This window comes from Oryctolagus cuniculus, chromosome 12, assembly GCF_051225735.1.
Source record: "Oryctolagus cuniculus isolate XC-2025 breed Fujian yellow rabbit chromosome 12, ASM5122573v1, whole genome shotgun sequence".
In the NCBI taxonomy this organism is placed as follows: Eukaryota; Metazoa; Chordata; class Mammalia; order Lagomorpha; family Leporidae; genus Oryctolagus; species Oryctolagus cuniculus.
The window spans coordinates 91,182,096-91,203,744 of record NC_142878.1 but is presented as its reverse complement, the minus strand read 5'-3'; the positions used below and the strand labels follow the sequence as shown (position 1 = coordinate 91,203,744).

Sequence of the window (21,649 nt, the reverse complement as noted above, 5' to 3'; positions counted from 1 at the left end):
CGCATGTGCACACACGTGCACACACACATGAACACAGCTCAGTGGCCACAGGATGGCCAGCACACATGTAGATACACACATGCACGTGCACAAACCCAGCTCAGCGGTCACGGGACGACCAGCACTCCACACACCAGGGTGTGCTCACCCTCACTGCGGTTAAACAAAGTGCCGTTCGGAAGAATTTGCACTTGACATATGACCAAATTTGTGCGGTAACCTGGATGTCTTCCAGCCTCCCCCAGGCTCTTCCCCACTGTTAGAAAGCACGGTCCCATTCTCGCAGGACAAGGAATACACCTGCGTGGTCGTGCCTTGGGCACAGATGCGAGTATTTGGGAATCAGGTGTGTGTAGTAGAGGAGCACGGCGGGGAGACGTGGGGGACGTCTGGGGGATCCTCCTTCTAACTAAACACTTACCCTGGGGCAAGGCTCCAGAGGGGACAGACCTGGGGGAGGAGCAAGCAGAAACCATACATGATTGCGTCCGCAGTGATCGCCCTGGTAGCTCACGTGCTCAGCTCCAAGAGGGGGGAGGGTTTGGCGAGACTCCCTGCGCGCCTCTGAGTCCCCTGCAGCCTTCTCCTGGGGCACAGTGTCCTGGGCAGGGGTGGGGAACGTCCGCCCCTGCTGTGCCCGGGGAATCCTGTGCCAAGGCAGCCGCAGGCGGGGCTCGAAACTCAGTACACCCACAGCAGGCGGATCTTCAAGTTGATCGTTTCCTGTGGCCTGCGAGTGAGGTTGGAAATAGCCAATGGCCCTTGGCAGAAACAGGGTCCTCCCCGCCTGCAGAGGGGCTGCGACCAGTCAGCTTGGACAGAAGCAAACCACTCCACTGCGACTCCTCCGGTCTCCCCCCAACCCCCCAGGGCCAGAGCGGGCAGGTGTCATCGCCCTCCCCGCCCCTGCCCCTGAGACTCCATGGCCAGCAGGGGGCAGCAGCAAGGAGGTCACACAGGCAGACCGTGGCCAAGACCCACACCGCACCCTCGGTGGGGATGCAACTTGGCTCAGTGGTTAAGACCCTGCTTGCAGTGCCCTAACCCCACACCAGAGGAGTCCCAGCCCCACTCCCACGTTCCCTGGGAGGCAGTAGCCACGCCCAAGCGCTTGCGTCCCCTGACACCTGTGTGGGAGATCCAGATGGGGTTCCTGGCTCCTGACTTCTGCCTGGCCAGCCCCAGCTATTGTGGGCATCCGGAAGGAAACCAGCAGGTGGAAGATTTCTCTCTGATTGTCTGTTTCTCGTTCTCTGTCTGCCTTTCAAATAACTGATAGAAAAATAAATAAACAATCTAACTCCTCCCCCCGCCCCGCCCCGCCGTCCCGACCCCATACCAGCCCAGCAGCTCCTGCCAAGGCAGCAGGCAAGGCTGCAGCCACCCACTCCCAGCCCCAGGCCCTCCTCCCCTGGGAACTCCCCAGCCAGTGCGCTCCTGACGGCTGCCCGGCTCCCCTTGCAGCGACAGCGAGGAACAGGACAGCACCAAGGATGACAACACTGCCCTCCTACGTTTCCACCTCAAGTACGAAGCCGACGTCCTCTTCACCAGGTGGGCTGGCCCCGGGGGACCCTGGGACAGCAGCCTCAGGCAGCGCGCACCCTTTGCTGGGCCCTGGGGGCCCGGGACACCCACCAAGCCAAGCACGGCCCCTCCTCTGCAGCCACACTAGAAGGGGACCCAGGCCTGGCCCCAGGGCATCTTGCCAGCCGCACCCCACAGCCACCGCTAGAGGCCAGGGCCCTGTGCAAGTAGCTCCCTGGCTCAGGTACCCCCTGCACATGAGGCAGTCACACTGAACCCCAGAATCCTGCCCAACACAGCCATCCCGGTGGACACGTGAGCAAGCCTGGTCTTTGTGGCTAGGGGGAGGCAGGTGCCTGCCCACGCGATCTGTCGCTCACGTGCCCACGTAGCCAACACTGACGGAGCTCATGACTGCTCTGTGCTCTGTCTCTGCAGGAGCAGCAGCCTGAGCCACTACGAGGTCAAGGCCAACAGCTCACTGGAGAGATACAACGGCATCGGGCCGCCGTTCAGCTGTGTCTTCAAGGTGAGGCTGGAGGGGACTGGGCACAGAGGGAGGGACGGCGGTAAGGCGCGCCCATGTTGCTGGGGGGGAGCTTGGGAGCCTTGCTCATGCCTGAGTCCAGCCACTACCCGCCACCCCTCACCGTGCGACTTCTGGCAAGCCGCCACCCTTCTCTGGGCCTCCCATCCCCTCTTGGCTGGAAGATTCGTCAGTGAGGATTAGTTGTAGCCACGTAAAAATTTTAATACAAAAAAAAAAAAAAAACCTAAATGTGAAGTTCAAACCTACCATGAGAGGTCAGAGCTGGCAGAGTCTTCTGGGATTGGTTTTCCTGTTCTACCATCCTCAGCGTGAGATTGGTAGCCTCCGGTTCACCTCCCAGCCCAAAGTGGCTGCAGCTCCAGCCATCACATTTTCATTCCAGGAAGCAGCAAGAAGGAAGAGGAAGAGAGTGTGCAGCCCCACTCTGCCCCTATTAAAGAAACTCCCTGGTAGTTCATCACATTCCACTTACCTCCTGTCTCCAGAATGGTGGAGGTGTAGGCTGGGAAGGTGGCCTTTTGTAGTGCGTATTAGGAGAACTTGAGCAGTCTCTGCTACACTGCGCCTTGACCTGCTGAGTTTATCAGACTGTCCTTCAGCTGTGTGAGAGCTGGGGGCAGGCCGACAGCCGGACACCGGACTGCAGACACTGGAGCCCTGCTTGGCTTGTCCGAGAGGGGCTCAGTAACCTGGCCAAGGCCACACAGCTCCCACCTGGCAGTGACCCTGCCCCACGGCTCTGGTCCCAAAGGGGTTTGAAGGGGTCGAAGCTCGAATGTGAACGCTCACACACGCTGTTGAAGTCCTGCAGTGAGAAGCATTGACGGCCATGTCTCCACCCCAGCTCCAGCAAACTCCCCCTACCCCCAGCCAGGAGGAGCTGTTCCCCCCCCCACCCCGGCTCCCAGTGTGAGCAGTTTCATCCATGCCGCCTCCCCCGACCCCCAACAATTTGGCAAAGCTTTAGATCTTCCACAAGGGAGCCCCGGGCCCAAAGAGTTACAGAGAAAGGGAGGCAGACACACACACACACACACACACACACAATCTTCCATCCACTGGTTTACTCTCCAAATGGCTACAGCAGCTGGGACTGGGTCAGGCAGACGCCGGGAGCCAGGAACTCTACCTGAGTCTCCCACGTGGGTGCAGGGGCCCAAGCACTTGGGCCATCTTCCGCTGCTTCCCCCAGCGCATTAGCAAGGAGCTGGATTGGAAGTGGAGCAGCCGGGACTTGAACTGGTGCCCATATGGGATGCCGGCACTGTGGACAGCAGCTTAACCAGCTATGCCACAGCACCGGCCCTGCTCCCCAGGGGCCTTTGAATGGCCCGTCTCCCAGCTCTGGCCCCTCCAGGCCTGTCTGCCACCCCTCAGCTGCTGCTGGGGCACTGACCCTGCCCTTCTCTGGCCGCAGATCCAGAACCTGGGCCTTTTCCCCGTGCACGGGGTGACGATGAAAATCACCGTACCTGTGGCCACCAGGGCTGGCAACCGTCTGCTGATGCTGAGAGACTTCCTCACTGACCAGGTACCCAAACCCCCAGGGACCAGGCTCAGGGAGGAGCCGGGAGACAGATGCACTCTGGCGTGCGTCCCCTGGTCCCCGGCTCCCTTCTCCTGGCACTGGGGCAGCTGGGCCTCCTCTGGGAAGGGAAAGATCTCTGGGCTGCTGAGGGCTGGGTGGGTTGTGAAGCCGTGTGCGCGTGTCCTCTGTCCAGGTGAACACATCCTGTAACGTGTGGGGGAACGGCACTGAGTACCGGACCACCCCAACGGAGGAGGATTTGAGTCGTGCCCCGCAGCTGGTGAGTGTCCCCGGAACCGCAAGCCGAGCCCGGGGCTGGTTGTCTCCCCGGATCTGAAGAGGGAGCAGGGCGCACAGGCGCCGCTGTGCTGGAGGCGTCCGCCCACACCAGCCGGGGGGTCTCCTGCCCCACGACCTCCCAGGCCACCTGCTTGCAACCAGGCTCCTGTTCTCAGGTCCTCGGCACGCTCTCACTGGTCCTCACCCAGATCAAAATCTTAGCTTTTTTAGTTTTTATTTCCCCCAAACGCATGCTTCACGCAAAGGCTTGGGGCGGGCAGCCCCACAAACAGCTTCTACCTGACGGCTTCTAATCATTGAACACCTGCTTGGGCCATCAACGCGAGGTTTCCCATTCAGGCCCCACAGGTCACTTTTCTTGCCGTATTACTCCGGCTAGCCCAGCTGCTCACCCCGAGCCCCCTCGCCTCTTTCAGAACCACAGCAACTCTGACGTGGTCTCCATCAACTGCAACGTGAGGCTGAACCCCAACCAGGAAACCCATTTCCGGCTGCTGGGGAACCTGTGGTTGAAGTCTCTGAAAGCGGTAAGTGGAGGCCCCGCCCCCCCCGGGGGGGGGGCCAGGCAGGGGTGGCTGCGGGGCAGGGGGCAGGAAGGGAAGGGGCCCGGGCGGGGGCGGCTTCTGACCGACGCCCTCTGATTACACAGCTCAAGTACAGGTCTCTGAAAATCACCATCCACGCCGCCCTGCAGAGGCAGTTCCACAGCCCCTTCATCTTCCGCGAGGAGGACCCCAGCCGCCAGGTGCGTGCTCCCCACCCCCACCCCCACCCCCAAGCCCCTGCAGACCTTGGAAAGGGCTGCCCCCAGCTCCCCAACAGCCCCCTCCCCCGTGTCCCAGCGGGAGAGGTGGGCAGACCTGTGGACAGGTGAGCCTCTGAGGAGAGAACATGCAAGAGTGGGGAGGGGCTGTGTGCCCAAGGCACCGTCACCGCCCCTGGGGCAGGGGGTAGGAGGCACACCTGCACATCCTACTCGGGAGGAGGCAGGAACGGGAGCCCAGGCCCCTGTGCCTGAGAAGCGGGGCAGGGGAGGCAACTTGGAAGGAAAGCCCCCTCCCCATCCACCTCAGCTGTAAGAAAAAGGGGCCGGGTCTGGGGCGGACTTCGCTCCCAGACTCCACGGGCGTGGGGGTGTCTCGGTGCTGGGGTCGGCCCTCCCTGGCCAGGTTGTTACCGATCAAACCTGATGACATCGGGGGCCAGAAAAGGGGCGAGCCTTCGAGAGACACTTTTCTGGATCAGAGAAAAGTCCCAAAGAAAAGCCCAGTTCTGTTGGAGAGAGAGAGCGCCGCCGCCGGGCGCGGGACGCTGCTGCCCCCTACTGGCCACGCCCCAGTAAACGCCAGCCCCGCCCCAGGGCGACAGGCAAGGTCAAGGAAGGCGCGTGGGTAACTTGGGGTGTGCCCGGCCAAGGGGCAGCAGGTGCAGAGGCCTGGAAGCTGCCCTTGGGGGGCGCCCCGCCCCAGGAGTGTTCTGTATTTATTTGTTCATTCATTTGCCATTCCTACTAACTCAGCCCCCCCCCCCCCCAGGGGGGTATGGAGATGAATTCAGCAAGTGAGGGGACCATGACAGCAAAGCACAGGTGCGATATGGGGTGAGTGCAGGCGCTGCAGCCAGGTGGGGGCACAGTGGGGAGGGGTCCCAGGAAAGCTTTCTGGAGCCAGCCCCTTTGACCCGAACCTGGAAATGCTGTTATCTTCCAGGCCTTCAAGAGAAGGGAGGTATGGAACAGGCCCCCCTCACACACACAGGCTCCTGTCCCCGCTACAGCGCATGTCTTTTAGGTGAATTCTTCGCCTTCCACACACCCCACCCCATAAAAATCCCTCTTATACCCTCCGGATGCCTCGCTTTTCTGTTAAAGAGATTCGCCACCCCCAAACTAAACCCCTAGCCTGGGGGGAGAGGGCTGTGCAGGAGATGGTGGAGAGGCAGAACAAGGCCCCAGCCTTCGGGCACAGAAAGAAGACACATAAAAGAATAAGTGCTGAGCACTGGGTTCGTGCCAGGCACTGCCACAGACACCCCACTTTATCTTGCTCGCTCGTCACTGCTCTGCGAGGTGCATCCCACCACCCCATTGTTCGGATTTGGAAACTGAGGCTGCAGAAGGTTAGGCAGAACAGGCAGTGCCCTGCGTTGAGTTGCGTGGTGAGTCAGTGCCCAGGGCAAGCTCCCCTGTGCCCTGCAGAGGTTCATGCACCCAGGGCAGGTGCTGAGTGAGCCCCGCTGTGTTCCACACCCAGGGTACAGTGCAGAGAACCACACGAATGAGGCTCTGCTCTCCCGACGTGACCATGCTAGGCAGGAAGAAAGGCAGTCAACGCGGAGGTGGGCAGTGACTCGTGGAGGGAAGGGCTGCCCCTGGAGAAGGCACACTCGTGAAGACGGGGCGTCCAGGTGGAGGGAACAGACAGCAGGGGGAGAGCGTGGGGTAGCCGAGACTGCTGGGTGGGGGTCTGCAGGAGGCTGAGGCTGAGGGCTGGGGGCGAGCCAGGGCGGTAGGAGATGGTGAGGCCAGGGCTTCCGTCTTTCCTGAGTGACACTGGGCACCACGGCCGGTGCAGTGACCAGAGCGCTCCCAGTTGAGGGAGCTGCCTTAGCTGCTGCGCCGAGGCCTCAGGAGGAAGCCGGAGGCCAGCTCCAGAGATGGGGCACAGGGGAGCGGGCACATCTGGGTGTTTGCAGGGCAGAGCAGTGGCCTCTGCTGATGCGGAAGGGAGAGCAGGCATGAGCCAGGAGTGCTCTGGGCATGGCAGCAGCAAACACGCACAGGAGACACAGGAGGAACAGGGCTGGGGGCAGGCGATGGGGCCCAGGGTCTGCCTTGGAGCCTGCAGACACACGTGAGTCTGGAATTCAGCTGGAGCGCAGGCAGGTGACAGAATGTGAGCGTGGCCAGCGCAGGGTGGTTAGAGCTACAGGGCTGAGCGTGGGCGTGGCCAGCGCATGGGTGGTTAGAGCTGCAGGAGAGTGTGGGCGTGGCCAGCGCAGGGTGGTTAGAGCTGCAGGGCTGAGTGTGGGCGTGGCCAGTGCTGGGTGGTTGAAGCTGCTGGGCCAAGCGTGGGTGTGGCCAGCGCACTGGCGGTTAAAGCTGAGTGAGCGCCCCCAGTGCTGCTTTCTCGCTTCCTTGGCCCCAGCCCCAGCCCCAGCCCCTGTCTGGGGGCCCCTCTCTCCCTTAGTGCTCTGTGTGTATATTCTATGCAACATCGTCACGTTATCCAGCGGTGTTGCTTGCTGTCAAGATGAAGGCATATCATCCAGCCCAGGTTATACTCACTCTTTCTACCACTTTGTAAAAGAAATTCAGATTGTCCTGGGCTCCGGCCATTGCTGCGGGCCTGGACACCAAGCCTGCTATGTCTCCTGGGAAGCCAGCCCCGAGCTCGCCCAGGGAACAGCTGCAGAGAAAGAAGGGGTCCAAGGACTGAAGGAAGGGGCGCACCAACTTGCAGATGTGGGGGAGGGGGCAACAAGAAGTGACAAAGACTGAGGAAGAGCAGTGCACAGAGTAGGACGCGAATCTGGGCGAGCGAGGTGGCCTGAGGCCAGAGGCGGAAAGTGTCTCACGGAGGAGCCTCACCTTGTCACCTAACTCAGGTGTCCACCGTGCAGGGCTGGCTGCTGAGAGAGCCCGGCTGGCTGTGTGCCGCCCATCGCTCCGCCTTCTCCTTGAACCAGGGCTGCAGCTCTCCCACCGAGGGCCAGCTGACCCCCCTCCCCACCTACCCTGGCTCTCCTGCCCCGCCCCGCCCCACAGCAGCAAAGCTGTCACCTGACTCCTCCCCTGCCCCCTGCAGGTCACGTTCGAGATCTCCAAGGAGGAAGACTCGCACGTCCCCATCTGGATCATCGTGGGCAGCACGCTGGGGGGCCTCCTGCTTCTGGCCTTGCTGGTCCTGGCCCTGTGGAAGGTGAGTGCTCCCGCACACGGCAGGGACAGGCACAGCCTCCGGACTGCTGGGCAGGCCTAGGCCCCCACCCAGCCTCCTCCTGCAGCTCTCCTGCTCCCCCGCCTCCAGCCCCTCGCCGTGGCAGGCAGACTGGTTTGTGCCAGCAGAGGGCACTCCAACTATGCTGCAACCCTTGGGAAGACAACATCTCAACAGGGCCAGGCTGTTAATAAACCCTGCCACGCCCTCCCTGTCTCTGAGCTGAGCTCCTGGTCCCCACCTCCTCCTGTTTCAGATGAAGTAAGGGAGGTCCAGAGAGGGAGACTGACCTTGGCAGGACCACACAGCAAGACAGCGGGAGCCAGCTCCATGTCCTGGCCCCACTCCCGGGGCTCCCTCTGCTCTGCTCCAGACCACAGCTGGGGGTGGGGGGCTCTGGTGGTGGGCTGCTGGGGCATCCAGGGAGGCCCTCTGAGATGGGAGGCAGGCCCTCTCCACGCTGTCCACCCCACTCCCCGCCACGATTCTGCCTTTGTTTCTGCCACAGCTCGGCTTCTTTCAAAGCGCCAAGCGCAGGAGGGAGCCTGGCCTGGACCCCGCCCCCAAAGAGCTGGAGTGAGGCTGGGCAGGAAGCTTCGAGTAGAAGGGGGGCCAGTCCCGGCGGAGAGCAGGCCCAGATCCGAGGCCCCACCAAGCTGCAGCGGACAGGACGCCAGCTGGCTTTGCACTTGACCTCATCTCCTGAGTGACGCACCTGCTCCCTCTGGAATGGAACTCAAGCCAGTTTTCAAGGGAAACTGTCCTGCTGGGGGGCTTGGGACACCTGCAGCACAGCTCCCTAGAGGCAGGAGAACACCCCCCCTCCCCCGTGGAGGGCATTTGCTGCCCCAGCCACTAAGGTGCTAGGAACTGACCACCATCCCTATCCTGGGAAGAAGCCCAGGGAGGAAGACTGTAAATACAACCCCGCTGTGCACCGGCCACGCCTCTCTGCAGCTCCAGAACGCAGCGGCCCAGCACTGCGGAATCCTGCGACACCCTCCTGACCCCTCCCACGCCTGCGGCTGGCTCACAGATCAGCCCCAACCCCAGGCCCCCAGGGCTCCCCATGGATAGACAGAATGGCACCCTAGGGCTTGCTGGTGACAGCTGCCGCCAGGGATGTTGGGAGACTCTGGGATGCGGAGACTGCGGAGGGGTGGGGGTGGGACCCAGGAGGCTGTGGATCCGGCTGAGCCTGGAAAGCAGCTGGCTCTCCTGCCACCCACACACTCCGTCCGCCCTGGCTCCCGGCCTCCCGCCTCCCCCTCTCCTCCCGCTGCTGTGTTCCGGGGTACCTCACGGGAAGGGGAAGCAAGGCACGTGGGTGACGCGATGCCCGGGGCCCGGCCGCAGGCTGCACCTGACGCAGGCGCACTGACCCCACTGCAGCCAGGCGCAGGCTAGGAGGGGGGCCTCCCACTCCCTCTACGCCCACCAGTGCGTGGGAGAAGGGCTCGGAGGGGCCCTCCCTCGAATGCACTGAACAACGCCCGTGCAAGGCTCCAGGCACCTGGGCAGCCTCACTGGCAAATGTCTCATCCACCAGCCCAGAGACCAAGTGGTACCACCACCGATGGCGCCCCAAGGACAAGGGGCATGCCTGCTGCCCGGCAGAGTAATTTATGCCTTAGCCTTGTTTTAAGGTAGGAATGAAAGGGGACACATCAAAGGCATCTGTCCCCCTGTGCACAGTACGACCTTTACTGTCGGAGTTTTTAAAAATTATATAAAAAAAATCATGTTTAAAACCAACCAAGGTGCTGACATCCCATTTTGTGTGCGGCAAGCCACGCTGTTTCTCAGGAAAGGAAGCGGGTGGGGCTCCCTGCTTCCCACCAGCCAACTCTAAATGTGGGGAGGGGCTTGCACGCCATCTGCTGCCTACCACAGCGCCCTTCTCCGCCCCTGCCCCCCAGGTCATCCTTTCTGTCTTGGCCGTTGTGGATGGTTAGGTCACGGCTGCCTTGCGGTAGCTTCTGCCCTGGGCTCCCACTTCTCCCCTCCAGGCTGGAGGTCCAGTGTGGTCCCTCGCACACCCTGACTTCGAATGACTTCTTTCCACCAGCTGCTTTTAAACCAAGGCATCTGCATTCTGTTCTTGCGCCATTCACTCCTTGGAACCCCAACAAGCAGAACCTTGGAAATGACTTGGTCTTCTTCCTACATAAATGAGGACACGCAGAGCTAAGTTAAGAGAGAGCCTGATGGGGCCGGGGCTGTGGCGTAGCAGGTAAAGCTGCAGCCTGCAGTGCCAGCATCCCATATGGGTGCCAGTTTTAACCCCGCTGTTCCACTTCCTTGGGCCCCTGCATCCATGTAGGAGACTTGCAAGAAGCTCCTGGCTCCTGGCTTGGGATTAGGCCAAAGCCTTTTGGGGAGTGAACCAGCAGATGGAAGACTTCTCTCTCTCTGCCTCAGCCTCTAACTCTCTGCCTTTTAAATAAATAAACCTTTGAAAGAGAGAGAGAGAGAGAGAGAGAGAGAGAGAGAGAGAGAGAGAGAGAGAGCCTGAGATCCTGCAGCAAAATCAAAACTACACCCGGGGCTGCGATTTCCAAACCAGGGCTGTCACTCCAGCCCAGCCTCAGAGCGAGAAGCCAAAGGTGAAAATGGTAAAATGAAACCTAAATAGCAAAACCTGTTCTTCCTCCTAACAATCAGATGGAAGTGTGGTTAAATCACACGCCTTGTCAGGCATGACCGTCTGAATGGGGTAATCTAAGAAGTAATGAGTCCACACTCAAAAGTGCATTGCGTGCTATGGAGCAATGTCTGCAGCGGATCTGGGAATGCGCTCATGGAAAGCTTCAGAGAGGCTGCCGTGTGATGTTAACAACTGATGCACGTGACCCCCACGCAAGGCACAGAGCATGTCTGCGGTCAGATGCAGCCAGCCCAGGGCACCTGCAACCTCTGGCCAGCAGCTTTGTCCCCGGGACCCCAGTCTCTCCCCCAGGTCTGTACCAAGACCAACTCAATGGTCAAAAGGTGGGGACATGGAGGGGGGGGCTCGCTCCCCCAAGCCCTTTAGCCCTTGCACTGTCTGTCCGTCAGCTCCTCCCTCTTACCACCGCACCCTTTCTGAACCTGTTTTACTCTGAAGGCTGAATGTTCAAGGCAGCACCAACAGATGCAACAAGGCACATTTTTTGGGAGAGAATCTCAATGCTAACACAGATTCTCAGTCCCAGCTCACCATTGAGTCACCTGGGAGCTTTAGGTACAGGTGCATGGGCCCCAGCCCCTAGGCACTCAGAGGTAAATGGCTGGGAGAGGGGCCAGAGCTTCATTTTTCTTTGTGTCCAATTCCCCCAAATAATTCTGAAGTGCCGAGCTGAACTCAAAACTCAAGGGAACACTGAGGCTCCAGGCTGAAGGACCGAGCGAGTTACAACAGCCAACTTCTACAGGGAATGCTCGGACCTGTGCTGACATCACCAAGGTCATTCAAGGTGACCCAGTGCTGTGGTGCAGTGGATTAAGCCACGGCTTGCAGTGTGCACACCCCACATGGGCACCAGTTCGAGTCCCAGCTGCTGCACTTCTGACCCGGCTCCCGGCTAATGTGCCTGGAAAGGAGCAGATGATGCCCCAAGATCTTGGGAGACCCAGGTAGAGTTCCAGGCTCCTGGCTTTGGCTGGGCCTGGGCCAGGCTGTTGCAGCCATTTGGGGAGTGAAACAGCAGATGGAAGATTTATTTCTCTCTCTGTAACTCTGCTTTTGTGTCGCTCCCCCTCTTCGTGGAGGAACGACACAGGACCCTGCGTTGTTCTTTTGTCTGCTCGGCCCTTCCCGGGTTTGCTGCTGGTTCTTCCCGGGTTGGCTACCGTCCCTTCCACCTCTGTGGAAGGGCGGTTCCCCCTGCGACTTTCCCCACTTCCACGGGGGAGCGGCACACTGCCAGCCGGCTCTCTCGGGGGCTGCACAGGTGTTCCTTCAGCTAGATGTTCCTGGTGCATGTTGTCTCTCTCCTCCTTTATAGTCCTCTTCCGCCAATCCCAACTCTGCTACCCACACGCCGAGTACGCTGCTCTCCTCCAATCAGGAGCAGGTCCTGCTGTTTATTGGTTGAACTGGAGGCAGCTGTGTAGAAGCTGTTTCCTCCTCTCCCAGCGCCATATTGTGGGAGAGCAGATGCATAAAATAAGTCTTAATTCGAGTAACAGTCTAGTCCGAGTTGCTCCCCACACTTTTGAAATAAATAAATCTTTTTTTAAAAAAAAAAAGAATTGATAGCAGTGGAAAACGGCCCAAGTCCTTGGGCCCCTGCACCCACGTGGGAGACCAGGAAGAAGCTTCTGTGGCTTCAGATTGGCCCAGCTCCGGCCATTGCGGCCATCTGAGCAGTGAACCAGCTGATGGAAGATCTCTGTCTCTCTCTCCCTTTCTCTATAACTCTTTCAAATAAATAAAATGAATATTAAAAAAAAAAAAGTTAACCCAGTTCTGGCTATTGCAGCCTTCAGATTTTCACTGAGCTTCCCAGGGTCCGGGGCGGGGGTGGCACCCAGGGGGCACTGGGAGGAGCTGGATACACTTGCTCGGTCTGAGAAGACAGTTTTCGGATTTACAGGGAAGCAGCCCAGATGCAAACTCACATGAACACTAAAATTCACATTGTGCTCTGTTTAGTGTTTTTCAAGCAGGGGCCAGCGTGGTGGTACAGTGAGTTAAGTCGCTGCCCGCGAGCGATGTCAGCATCACCTGAGGGCAGGTCCAAGTCCTGCTTGCCCCACTCCGATCCTTCTGGGGAGTGAACTAGCAGACAGAAGCTCGCTTGCTCTCCCTCTCTCTCTGCCTTTCAAATATTTTTTTAATTTGAAAATTAACAGTAATAAAACAAAACTTTGGAGAAAAAAGATTGCATTAAAAACACCAATGAGTGGACAGCACTGTAGGAAGTTTCACCTTTTACTTACAGAAGTGAAGGTGTGGCTGCAGACCAAGGGGGGACGGCGAGGAGACGGGCTCTTCGTCGGTGCCTGTTTAAGGGAACACTGGTGCCTCTGCAGATTCTTGCCAAGGTCACAATGCCCAGGATGGAGCCAATGGAGCTTGGGTCAGATTGGCTACAGTCTAGAGACAGCTCTGAATAAACAATCCTATGAATGGAAAAAAAAAATGCAATACAGGGACTGGTGCTGTGGCATTGCGGGTAAAGCCGTTGCCTGCAGTGCCTGCATCCCATATGGGCGCCAGTCCCGGCTGCTCCACTTCCGATCCAGCTCTCTGCTATGGCCTGGGAAAGCAGAAGAAGATGGCCCAAGTCCTTGGGCCCCTGCACCTGTTTGGGAAACACAGAAGAAGCTCCTGGCTCCTCACTTCGGATCAGCATAGCTCCGGCTGTTGTGGCCATTTGGGGAGTGAACCAGCGGGGGTGGACTCTCTCTCTCTCTCTCTCTCTCTCTCTCTCTGCATCTCCTCCTCTCTCTGTGTAACTCTTTTTTTTTTCTTTTTTTTTTTTTTTTTTTTTTGACAGGCAGAGTGGATAGTGAGAGAGACAGAGAGAAAGGTCTTCCTTTTTGCCGTTGGTTCACCCTCCAATGGCCACCATGGCCTGCGCGCTGCGGCCGGCGCACCGCGCTGATCCGAAGCCAGGAGCCACGTGCTTCTCCTGGTCTCCCATGTGGGTGCAGGGGCCCAAGCACTTGGGCCATCCTCCACTGCACTCCCTGGCCACAGCAGAGAGCTGGACTGCAAGAGGGGCAACCGGGACAGAATCCGTTGCCCCAACCGGGACTAGAACCTGGTGTGCCGGCGCTGCAAGGTGGAGGATTAGCCTAGTGAGCCTCTTTTAAATAAATAAATAAATCTTTAAAAAACAAAAAGCGGCTCTTGGGTGGTGAGGATTTCTAAGTTCCAGGTCACTGTGGCAGAGACAGACCTCCAATAAGGAGCTGTAAAAGATGTGCAAGGTGTCCCTACGGTTGCATGGCTGACTCCGTCCTCTGGGGCCTCTAGCAGAGCCTGCACCCATGATGGGGACAGGTCCTCCAGGGGCCTAGGTTCTGCAGGGCCACCTGAGAGCGGCACAGAAACCCAGACAAGCGCACTGCTATCTTCTGGCATCAGAGGACGCGGGCGTGCAGGCTCAGGGGCATCCAAGCTGAGGTTCTCAGCAGGGTCCCATGGACTCCTGGATCCCACTCCAGACTTCACAGATCCAATTCTAAACACGTTAAACCAACAGGAGCAACGATCTTCTGGTATTTCCTAATCTTCAGTGTCAGTTTCTTAACCAGCGGCCCTTCGGCAATGTGTGGATCCTACATTTGAAACATCGGCCTTTCTAGATGTGCTTCAGTAAGGGAGGTGGGGTGTGGTTTTTGTTTTGTTTTGTTTTTGTTTCTGTTTTTTTGAAAGGCAGAGAGACACAGAGATCTTCCATTCGCCAGTTCACTCCCCAAATGCACCGAAAGGTAGGGGCTGAACCAGGCTGACCAAGAGCCCGGAACTCAATCCGGGTCTCCCTCATCAGTGACAGGGACCCAACTGCTTCCGCTGTCACCTGCTGCCTTCCATGGTCTTCATTCACGGGAAGCTTGAATTGAAAGGGGAGCCGAGACGCAAATCCAGGCACTGCAAATATGGAACGTGGGTGTCCCCAGTGGCGCTGTAACGGCTGTGCCAGAACCCGCCCCAGGAAAGTGGTTTCCTAACAAGACAGCTACACAGGTGGAAGGGCTAAGTGCTAACGTGAACACAGCAGAGAGGTACTGAGCTTAGGACATGAGGAGCTTCTAGGACCCCTCCTTCCTTGGAGGTCTCTGCAAGATTACCCTCACCTCCAACAGGTCAAGTAGACTTCAAACCTCCATGGAAGATGAAATTAAAAGTTCATTTTGGGGGCCGGCGCTGGGGTGCAGCGGGTTAACACCCTGGCCTGAAGCGCCGGCATCTCATATGGGCGCTGGTTAGAAACCCGGCTGCTCCACTTCACTCTCTGCTATGGCCTAGGAAAGCAGTAGAAGATGGCCCAAATCCTTGGGACCCTACACCCACCTGGAGGAGCCTTCTGGCTCCTGGTTTCAGATTGGCGCAGCTCTGACCTTTGCAGCCATTTGGGGTGTGAACAAGTGGATGGAAGACCCCTCTCTCTCTCTACCTCTCCTCTGTGTAACTCTTTCAAATAAATAAATATTTTAAAAAGAAGTTCATTTTGGGGGGCCGGCACTGTGGCGTAAAAAAAAAGCCGCCACCTGCAGTGCCGGCATCCCATATGGCCACCGGTTCGAGTCCCGGCTGCTCCACTTCCCATCCAGCTCTCTGCTATGGCCTGGAAAAGCAGTGGAAGATGGCCCAACTCCTTGGGCCCCTGCACCCATGTGGGATACCCAGAGGAGGATCCTGGCTCCTGGCTTTGGATCGGGGCAGCTCCAGCCATTGCAGCCACTTGGGAAGTGAACCAGGGGATGGAAGACTTCTCTTTTTTTATTTTTTATTTTTGACAGGCAGAGTGGACACTGAGAGAGAGACAAAGAGAAAGGTCTTCCTTTACCGTTGGTTCACCCTTCAATGGCTGCTACAGCTGGTGTGTTGTGGCCGGCACACCGCACTGATCCGAAGCCAGGAGCCAGGTGCTTCCTCCTGGTCTCCCATGCCAGTGCAGGGCCCAAGGACCTGGGCCATCCTCCACTGCACTCCCGGGCCACAGCAGAGAGCTGGCCTGGAAGAGGGGCAACTGGGACAGAATCCGGCGCCCCGACCGGGACTAGAACCCGATGTGCCAGCGCCGCAGGCGGAGGATTAGCCTAGTGAGCCGCGGCGCTGGCCATCTCTCTCTTTCTACCTCTGCCTCTCTGTAACTTTGCCTTTCAAATAAATAAATCAATCTTTAAAAAGTTCATTTTGGTGCCAAAAAACAGTGAAATCCATGCATACAAAGGATCTTCAAAACGTTCATGTAAACTATGTATTATGAAAAAGCTATGCATGGATTTTTGAATTGTTTTTGCACCAAAATAAATATCTTTTAATTCCATTTCCAATTGCTTTCTGAAGCACCCTTGTATTCCAGAGTTTCTAGTGGCATACCCTCGCAAGACACAGGAAGTCAGTTCCCCTGGCTTCTGGCTTCCAGCCCAGGATGCCAAACAACCTGTAATAGAAGCAGCAGGCTGTACCACGCTCCTTTCCTGGTGCGATGACTCACTGCAACCACGTCTCAGCCCTGGGCTGACTTCATGCAGCCGTGGGCCCCCCCCCCCCGCCTTTGGTTTCACCTGCAGCTAGAGCGCTACCGGCCCTGTAGTCTGCACGATTTCCTACAACTTAGAATTAATTCAAACATCACATTAGCATTAACATCAAGCAGCTGCTTCTCCAAGGGGAGTCAGCTTCACTGAGCACAACATGATCCGCAGAGAGCTCTCCTGTCACTGTCCAGGCTGCCACTTCTGGCATCACACTGAAGTGCGACAGCGTGTTCCAGAACTGAAACCGAAACAGGCACGGCCGGCTTCCCCGGCTCGGCGTGGAGACAGGGTTAGGAGCCTTGCGCCTGGGCTCTGAAACGCCCAGCAAGACACAGGCTGAACTCTACCCAGCAAGCTCGCCAGGCTCAAAATAGGCTATGAGCAAAATAATTCTTGAAAACAAAAAAAAAAAAAGGGAAGGGTACATGGTTCCTGGTCAGTCTTGCTTGGCTTTGTTCTAATCGCCCTCAGACTGCACTTTTTAAAAAAAATGTGCAAGAAACAACTCAGTGCTCTGAAATGTTTCCAGAGGGTGGCCCAAGACTTCATAAAAAATACATATATGTATATATACACACATACACACACACACATATATATATACTTGCAAATGTTTGAGAAATTAAAATTTGACAAAAACCAGAAAATTAGGTTTCAAACAGGGCCAGAGACCATCTGCCTTACTGTCGCTGCACACCCCTGGCACATAGCCTGGCACGCAGGTGCCCACTAAGGGCTCCCACGTTTGTTCTCACTGGTTGAGGCAAGAGAACAACCCAGTTCTCCTCTTGGATGGATGGAGCACATCAAATTGTAAAAGCTTGGGCAATTTGGAAATAGTTTTCTAAACTTGCCAACAAGCTAAGGTTTTGTGAAACACTTGATATTCCCACCTCTTGTATCAAAATTTCCTGAATCAAATTATCTGCCAAAATATACTATTACCAGCATTTTCTTTAGTCTGGTCATCTTGAGACAGGATAGAAACAGAATTCACAGGGGCCAGCACTGTGGCATCCCAAAGGGGTGCCGGTTCGAGACCCGGCTGCTCTACTTCTGATCCAGCTCCCTGTTAATGCGCCTGGGAAGGCAGCAGAGGAGGGGCCAAGCGCTTGGGCTCCTGCACCCATTTGAGACCTGGCTTCGGCCTGGCCCAGCACTGGCTATTGAGGCCATTTGGGGAGTGACTCAGTAGACAGATCTCTCTCTCTCTCTCTCTCTCTCTCTCTCTGTCTCTCTCTCTCTCTCTCTCTCTCCATCCTTCTGTGTAACTCTGTCTTTCAAATAAATAAAACTTTACAAAAAGAAAAGTAGGATTCACAAATTCCAGCCCTCACTCCCTCCCATGGTATGTATCCATCTAGTCTCAAATCAATGAGGCCCAAGAAACAGCCAGACCCTACCTGCAAAGGCCCCACACTGCCCTGTGGGGGCCTTCCCTAACCTACACACGTGCCCGGAATAGCCCAATGTAACTAATACATATCCTTCCCGGGGTGAGGCAGTGAGCAACACCCCCATTTTGAGATTGTCATGTGCAGTAAGAACCAAGCCTGCACAGAACCGGCCTGGGTGCACCCAAAGCACAAAGCTGAGGGTGATGAGCCAGAATTCCAGGCTGGGTGCAGATGGGGGTGCCCTGAGTGTGAGGGGACCTGCCAAGCCCCCTATCTGACCAAAGGCCCCACCCAGCTCCGCCATCCAAGCAGCCAGTGGGGCCTCTTCACGCTAGGCTACTCCCTTGTGCTCAAGAACAAGCTCCCACCACACATGGGCCTCTTGTCCGTTTCTGTGTGCCGGTGAGCCCGAGAGCCTGCGGTCTTACTAAGAAAAGCCAGGCTCTGCAACCTATAGGGGGCACTTCCTGTAGTCAGCCAGGTACTGCCGCCAGGCAGTGAGAGCACTCTGGGAGGGTTACCACCCACAGCCTACTCCCAGCTCTGACACGCAGTCCTGATGTGGACCTGGATGCACGAGTCACTTTCTGGTCCATATCTTTGCTTATAAAATGAGAGGGTTGGGACCAGCACTGTGGTGTAGCAGGTAAAGCCACTACCTGCAGTGCCAACATCCCATATGGATGCTGGTTCAAGTCCCAGCTGTTCCACTTCCCATCCAGCTCTCTGCTATGGCCTGGGAAGGCAGTAGAAGATGGTCCAAGTCCTTGGGCCCCTGTACCCACGTGGGACACTAGGAAGAAGCTCCCGGACCCTGGCTTCGGATCAGCACAGCTCTGGCCATTGCAGCCATCTGGGGAGTGAACCAGCAGATGGAAGACCTCTCTCTCCCTGCCTCTCTGTAACTCTGCATTTCAAAGAAATAAATAGAGAGACACAGCGAGAGAGAGAGGGTTACACTACACAGTTACGATCTTTAGATAGACTGGAATGGCTACCCAAAAAATCTAAATTCAAAACAAGCATGTGCCAAGCATGTGCTCTAAGACCACCATTTAATACTCTCCTGGCAATCTTTGTTTGTTTTGACAGGCAGTAATTTGGCCAAAACAAAACACACACACACACACACACACACAGGTGTGACGACTGAAAAGGCAAGATTTTATCATGACACATAAATGATGATGAGTGTATCTGGGACATCCAAAAGAAGCAACTGAAAAATATTCTTAGAAAAAAAAAAGTCGGGGCCGGCACAGGGCGTTAATCCTCTGCCTACAGCGCTGTCATCCCACGTGGCTGCTGGTTCTAGTCCCAGCTGCTCCTCTTCCGATCCAGCTCTCTGCAATGGCCTGGCTCAAGCGCTTGGGCTCCTGCACCTGCGTGGGAAACCTAGAAGAAAGCTCCTGGCTCCTGGCTTCGGATCGGTGCAGCTCTGGCTGTAGCGACTATTTGGGGAGTGAACCAGCAGAAGGAAGACCTTTCTCTCTGTCTCTCCCTCTCACTGCCTGTAACTCTGCCTCTCAAATAACAAAAATCTTAAAAAAAAAAAAAAAAGTCATCATTAAAGGACTTTGTAAAATAACGCTGACATTTAGACACATATATACCAATATAAACAATGAAAATAAAGACATCTGATTTTCATTTAAAAAAATTTCAGCCGGCGCCGCGGCTCACTAGGCTAATCCTCCGCCTTGCGGCGCCGGCACACCGGGTTCTAGTCCCGGTCGGGGCGCCAGATTCTGTCCCGGTTGCCCCTCTTCCAGGCCAGCCCTCTGCTGTGGCCAGGGAGTGCAGTGGAGGATGGCCCAGGTGCTTGGGCCCTGCACCCCATGGGAGACCAGGAAAAGCACCTGGCTCCTGGCTCCTGCCATCGGATCAACGCGGTGCGCCGGCCGTGGTGGCCATTGGAGGGTGAACCAACGGCAAAAGGAAGACCTTTCTCTCTCTCTCACTGTCCACTCTGCCTGTCAAAAAAAAAAATTTTTTTTTCAAAACCTTCGAAGACATAAAAGACTTGACTAAATGAAAATATCTTGCTTTTGAATTAAAAGACTCAGAACCGGGACCAGCCTATGGCACAGCAGGTTAAACTGCTGCTTGTGACACCGGCTTCCCATACCAGAGCACCAGTTCGAGTACCGGCTGCTCCTCTTCGGAGCCAGCTCTCTGCTATGGCCTGGGAAAGCAGTGGAAGACGGCCCAAGTCCTTGGGCCCCTGCACTCACGTGGGAGACCCGGAAGAAACTTCTTGCTCCTGGTTTCCGCCTGGCCCAGTCCCAGCAGTTGAAGCCATTTTGGGAGAGAACCAGCAGACAGAAGATCTCTGTCTGTGCCCGCTCTCTCTGTGTCCTTTTCAAATAAATAAATCGTTGAAAGAAAAAGCTCAGAACTGTAGAGATGTCAAGAAATAAAGCCGATGCTAAACAAAATACTTCACCATGATAAAATGACACCAAAATTCATCCAGAAAAAGAAACACACCACCACCAAAAAAAAAACAAAAACAAATGAAGAGATACTAGCCCAACTAACCAATCCTAATAAGCATCTACCAGGTACTTCCCTCTGACACTAGGTAAGTATTATAATTCTCATTTGCTCATCACAGCCCAAGTTAGAGAATCTTATTGTCCCAATTTACAAAAACTGCGGCCTGATTGAAAAGCAACTTGCCCAAGGTCACAGAGCTAGTAAGTGGTAGAGCTGGTAGTTGAACATAGATGATATTCCCGAGCTTTAAACCAACTAGAAAAAGATCCAGTGACATTGTGGGAATTTCGTTTATAATTCAAATCAGTGAGAAATAATTAAAAGGCCCTTAGATAGCTAGAACCTTATATCAAAGTAAATCCAAGGTAGGTCAGAATTTTTTTTTAAGATTTATTGGCCGGCGCCTCGGCTCACTAGGCTAATCCTCCGCCTGTGGCACCGGCACACCGGGTTCTAATCTGGTCGGGGTGCCGGATTCAGTCCCGGTTGCTCCTCTTCCAGTCCAGCTCTCTGCTGTGGCCTGGGAGTGCAGTGGAGGATGGCCCAGGTTCTTGGGCCCTGCACCCGCATGGGAAACCCGGAGGAAGCACCTGGCTCCTGGCTTCGGATCGGCACAGCGCACTGGCCGTAGCAGCCATTTGGGGGATGAACCAGCAGAAGGAAGACCTTTCTCTGTCTACTGTCAAAAAATATTTATTTATTTATTTATTTAGGGGCTGGCGCTGTGGCACAGCAGGTTAAAGCCCTGGCCTGAAGCGCTAGCGTACCATATAGGCACTGGTTCTAGTCCCTGCTGTCCTCTTCCAATCCAGCTCTCTGCTGTGGCCTGGGAAGGCAGCAGAAGATGGTCCAAGTCCTCGGGCCCCTGCACCCACATGGGAGACCTGGAAGACACTCCTGACTCCTGGTTTCAGATCGGTGTGGCTCCAGCCGTTGCAGCCATCTGGGGAGTGAACCAGTGGATGGAAGACTTCTCTACCTCACTCTGTAACTTTTTCAAATAAACAAAATAAATCTTAAAAAAAAATTTATTTATTTGAAAGGCAGAGTCAGAGAGACAGAGACAGAGGCAGAGGCAGAGGCAGAGAAAGTCTTCCATCTGCTGGTTCACTCCCCAAATGGCTGCAATGGCCAGGGCTGGGTTAGACCAAAGCCAGGAGCCAGGAGCTTCTTCTGGGTCTCCTACTTGGGTACAGGGGCCCAAGGACTTGGACCATCTTTCACTGCTTTCCCAGGTGAGTTAGCAGGGAGCCAGGACTCTACCTGGCAGCTTTATCCTATATGCCACAATGCCGGCCTCCAAGGTCAGAAATGAAATTCAAAGAAGAAAAGAGAAAAAAGTCATAAAAAATCTCTCCTTCTCAAGTTAAAAAAAATGGTTAAAAAGATCCTGGAATGGAGAGAGCCATACAAACAAGATACAAAACTTAAAAACAAACAAAAATTATTATAAGGGCCAGCATTGTGGTAAAGCCACCACTTGCAATGCCAGCATCCCATACGGGCGCTGGTTCATGCCTCAACTGCTCCACTTCCAATCCAGCTCCCTCTTAATGGCCTGAGAAAAGCCGCAGACCCCTGCTATCCACATGGGAGACTCGGAAGCTCACGGCTCCTGGCTTCGGCCTGGCCCAGCACTGGCTGTTGTGGCCATCTGGGATGTGAACCAGCGGATGGACGATCTCTGTCTCTCCCTCTCTCTCTGTAAGTC

At 56.0% G+C, this 21,649-nt stretch overlaps 1 protein-coding gene across 1 annotated transcript in view; it reads left to right on the top strand.

Annotated features, from left to right (window-relative positions):
• ITGA11 (integrin subunit alpha 11) overlaps positions 1–9,598 on the top strand; it is a 100,931-nt gene extending 91,333 nt beyond the window's left edge. The window contains exons 23-30 of the mRNA XM_002718168.6: positions 1,465–1,554; positions 1,966–2,056; positions 3,495–3,608; positions 3,799–3,885; positions 4,322–4,432; positions 4,555–4,650; positions 7,712–7,825; positions 8,352–9,598. Of these exons, the coding sequence (XP_002718214.4) occupies positions 1,465–1,554; positions 1,966–2,056; positions 3,495–3,608; positions 3,799–3,885; positions 4,322–4,432; positions 4,555–4,650; positions 7,712–7,825; positions 8,352–8,423 (775 nt within the window). The 3' untranslated portion in view covers positions 8,424–9,598. The remainder of the gene's footprint in view (positions 1–1,464; positions 1,555–1,965; positions 2,057–3,494; positions 3,609–3,798; positions 3,886–4,321; positions 4,433–4,554; positions 4,651–7,711; positions 7,826–8,351) is intronic.
• The last annotated feature ends 12,051 nt before the right edge of the window (positions 9,599–21,649 follow it).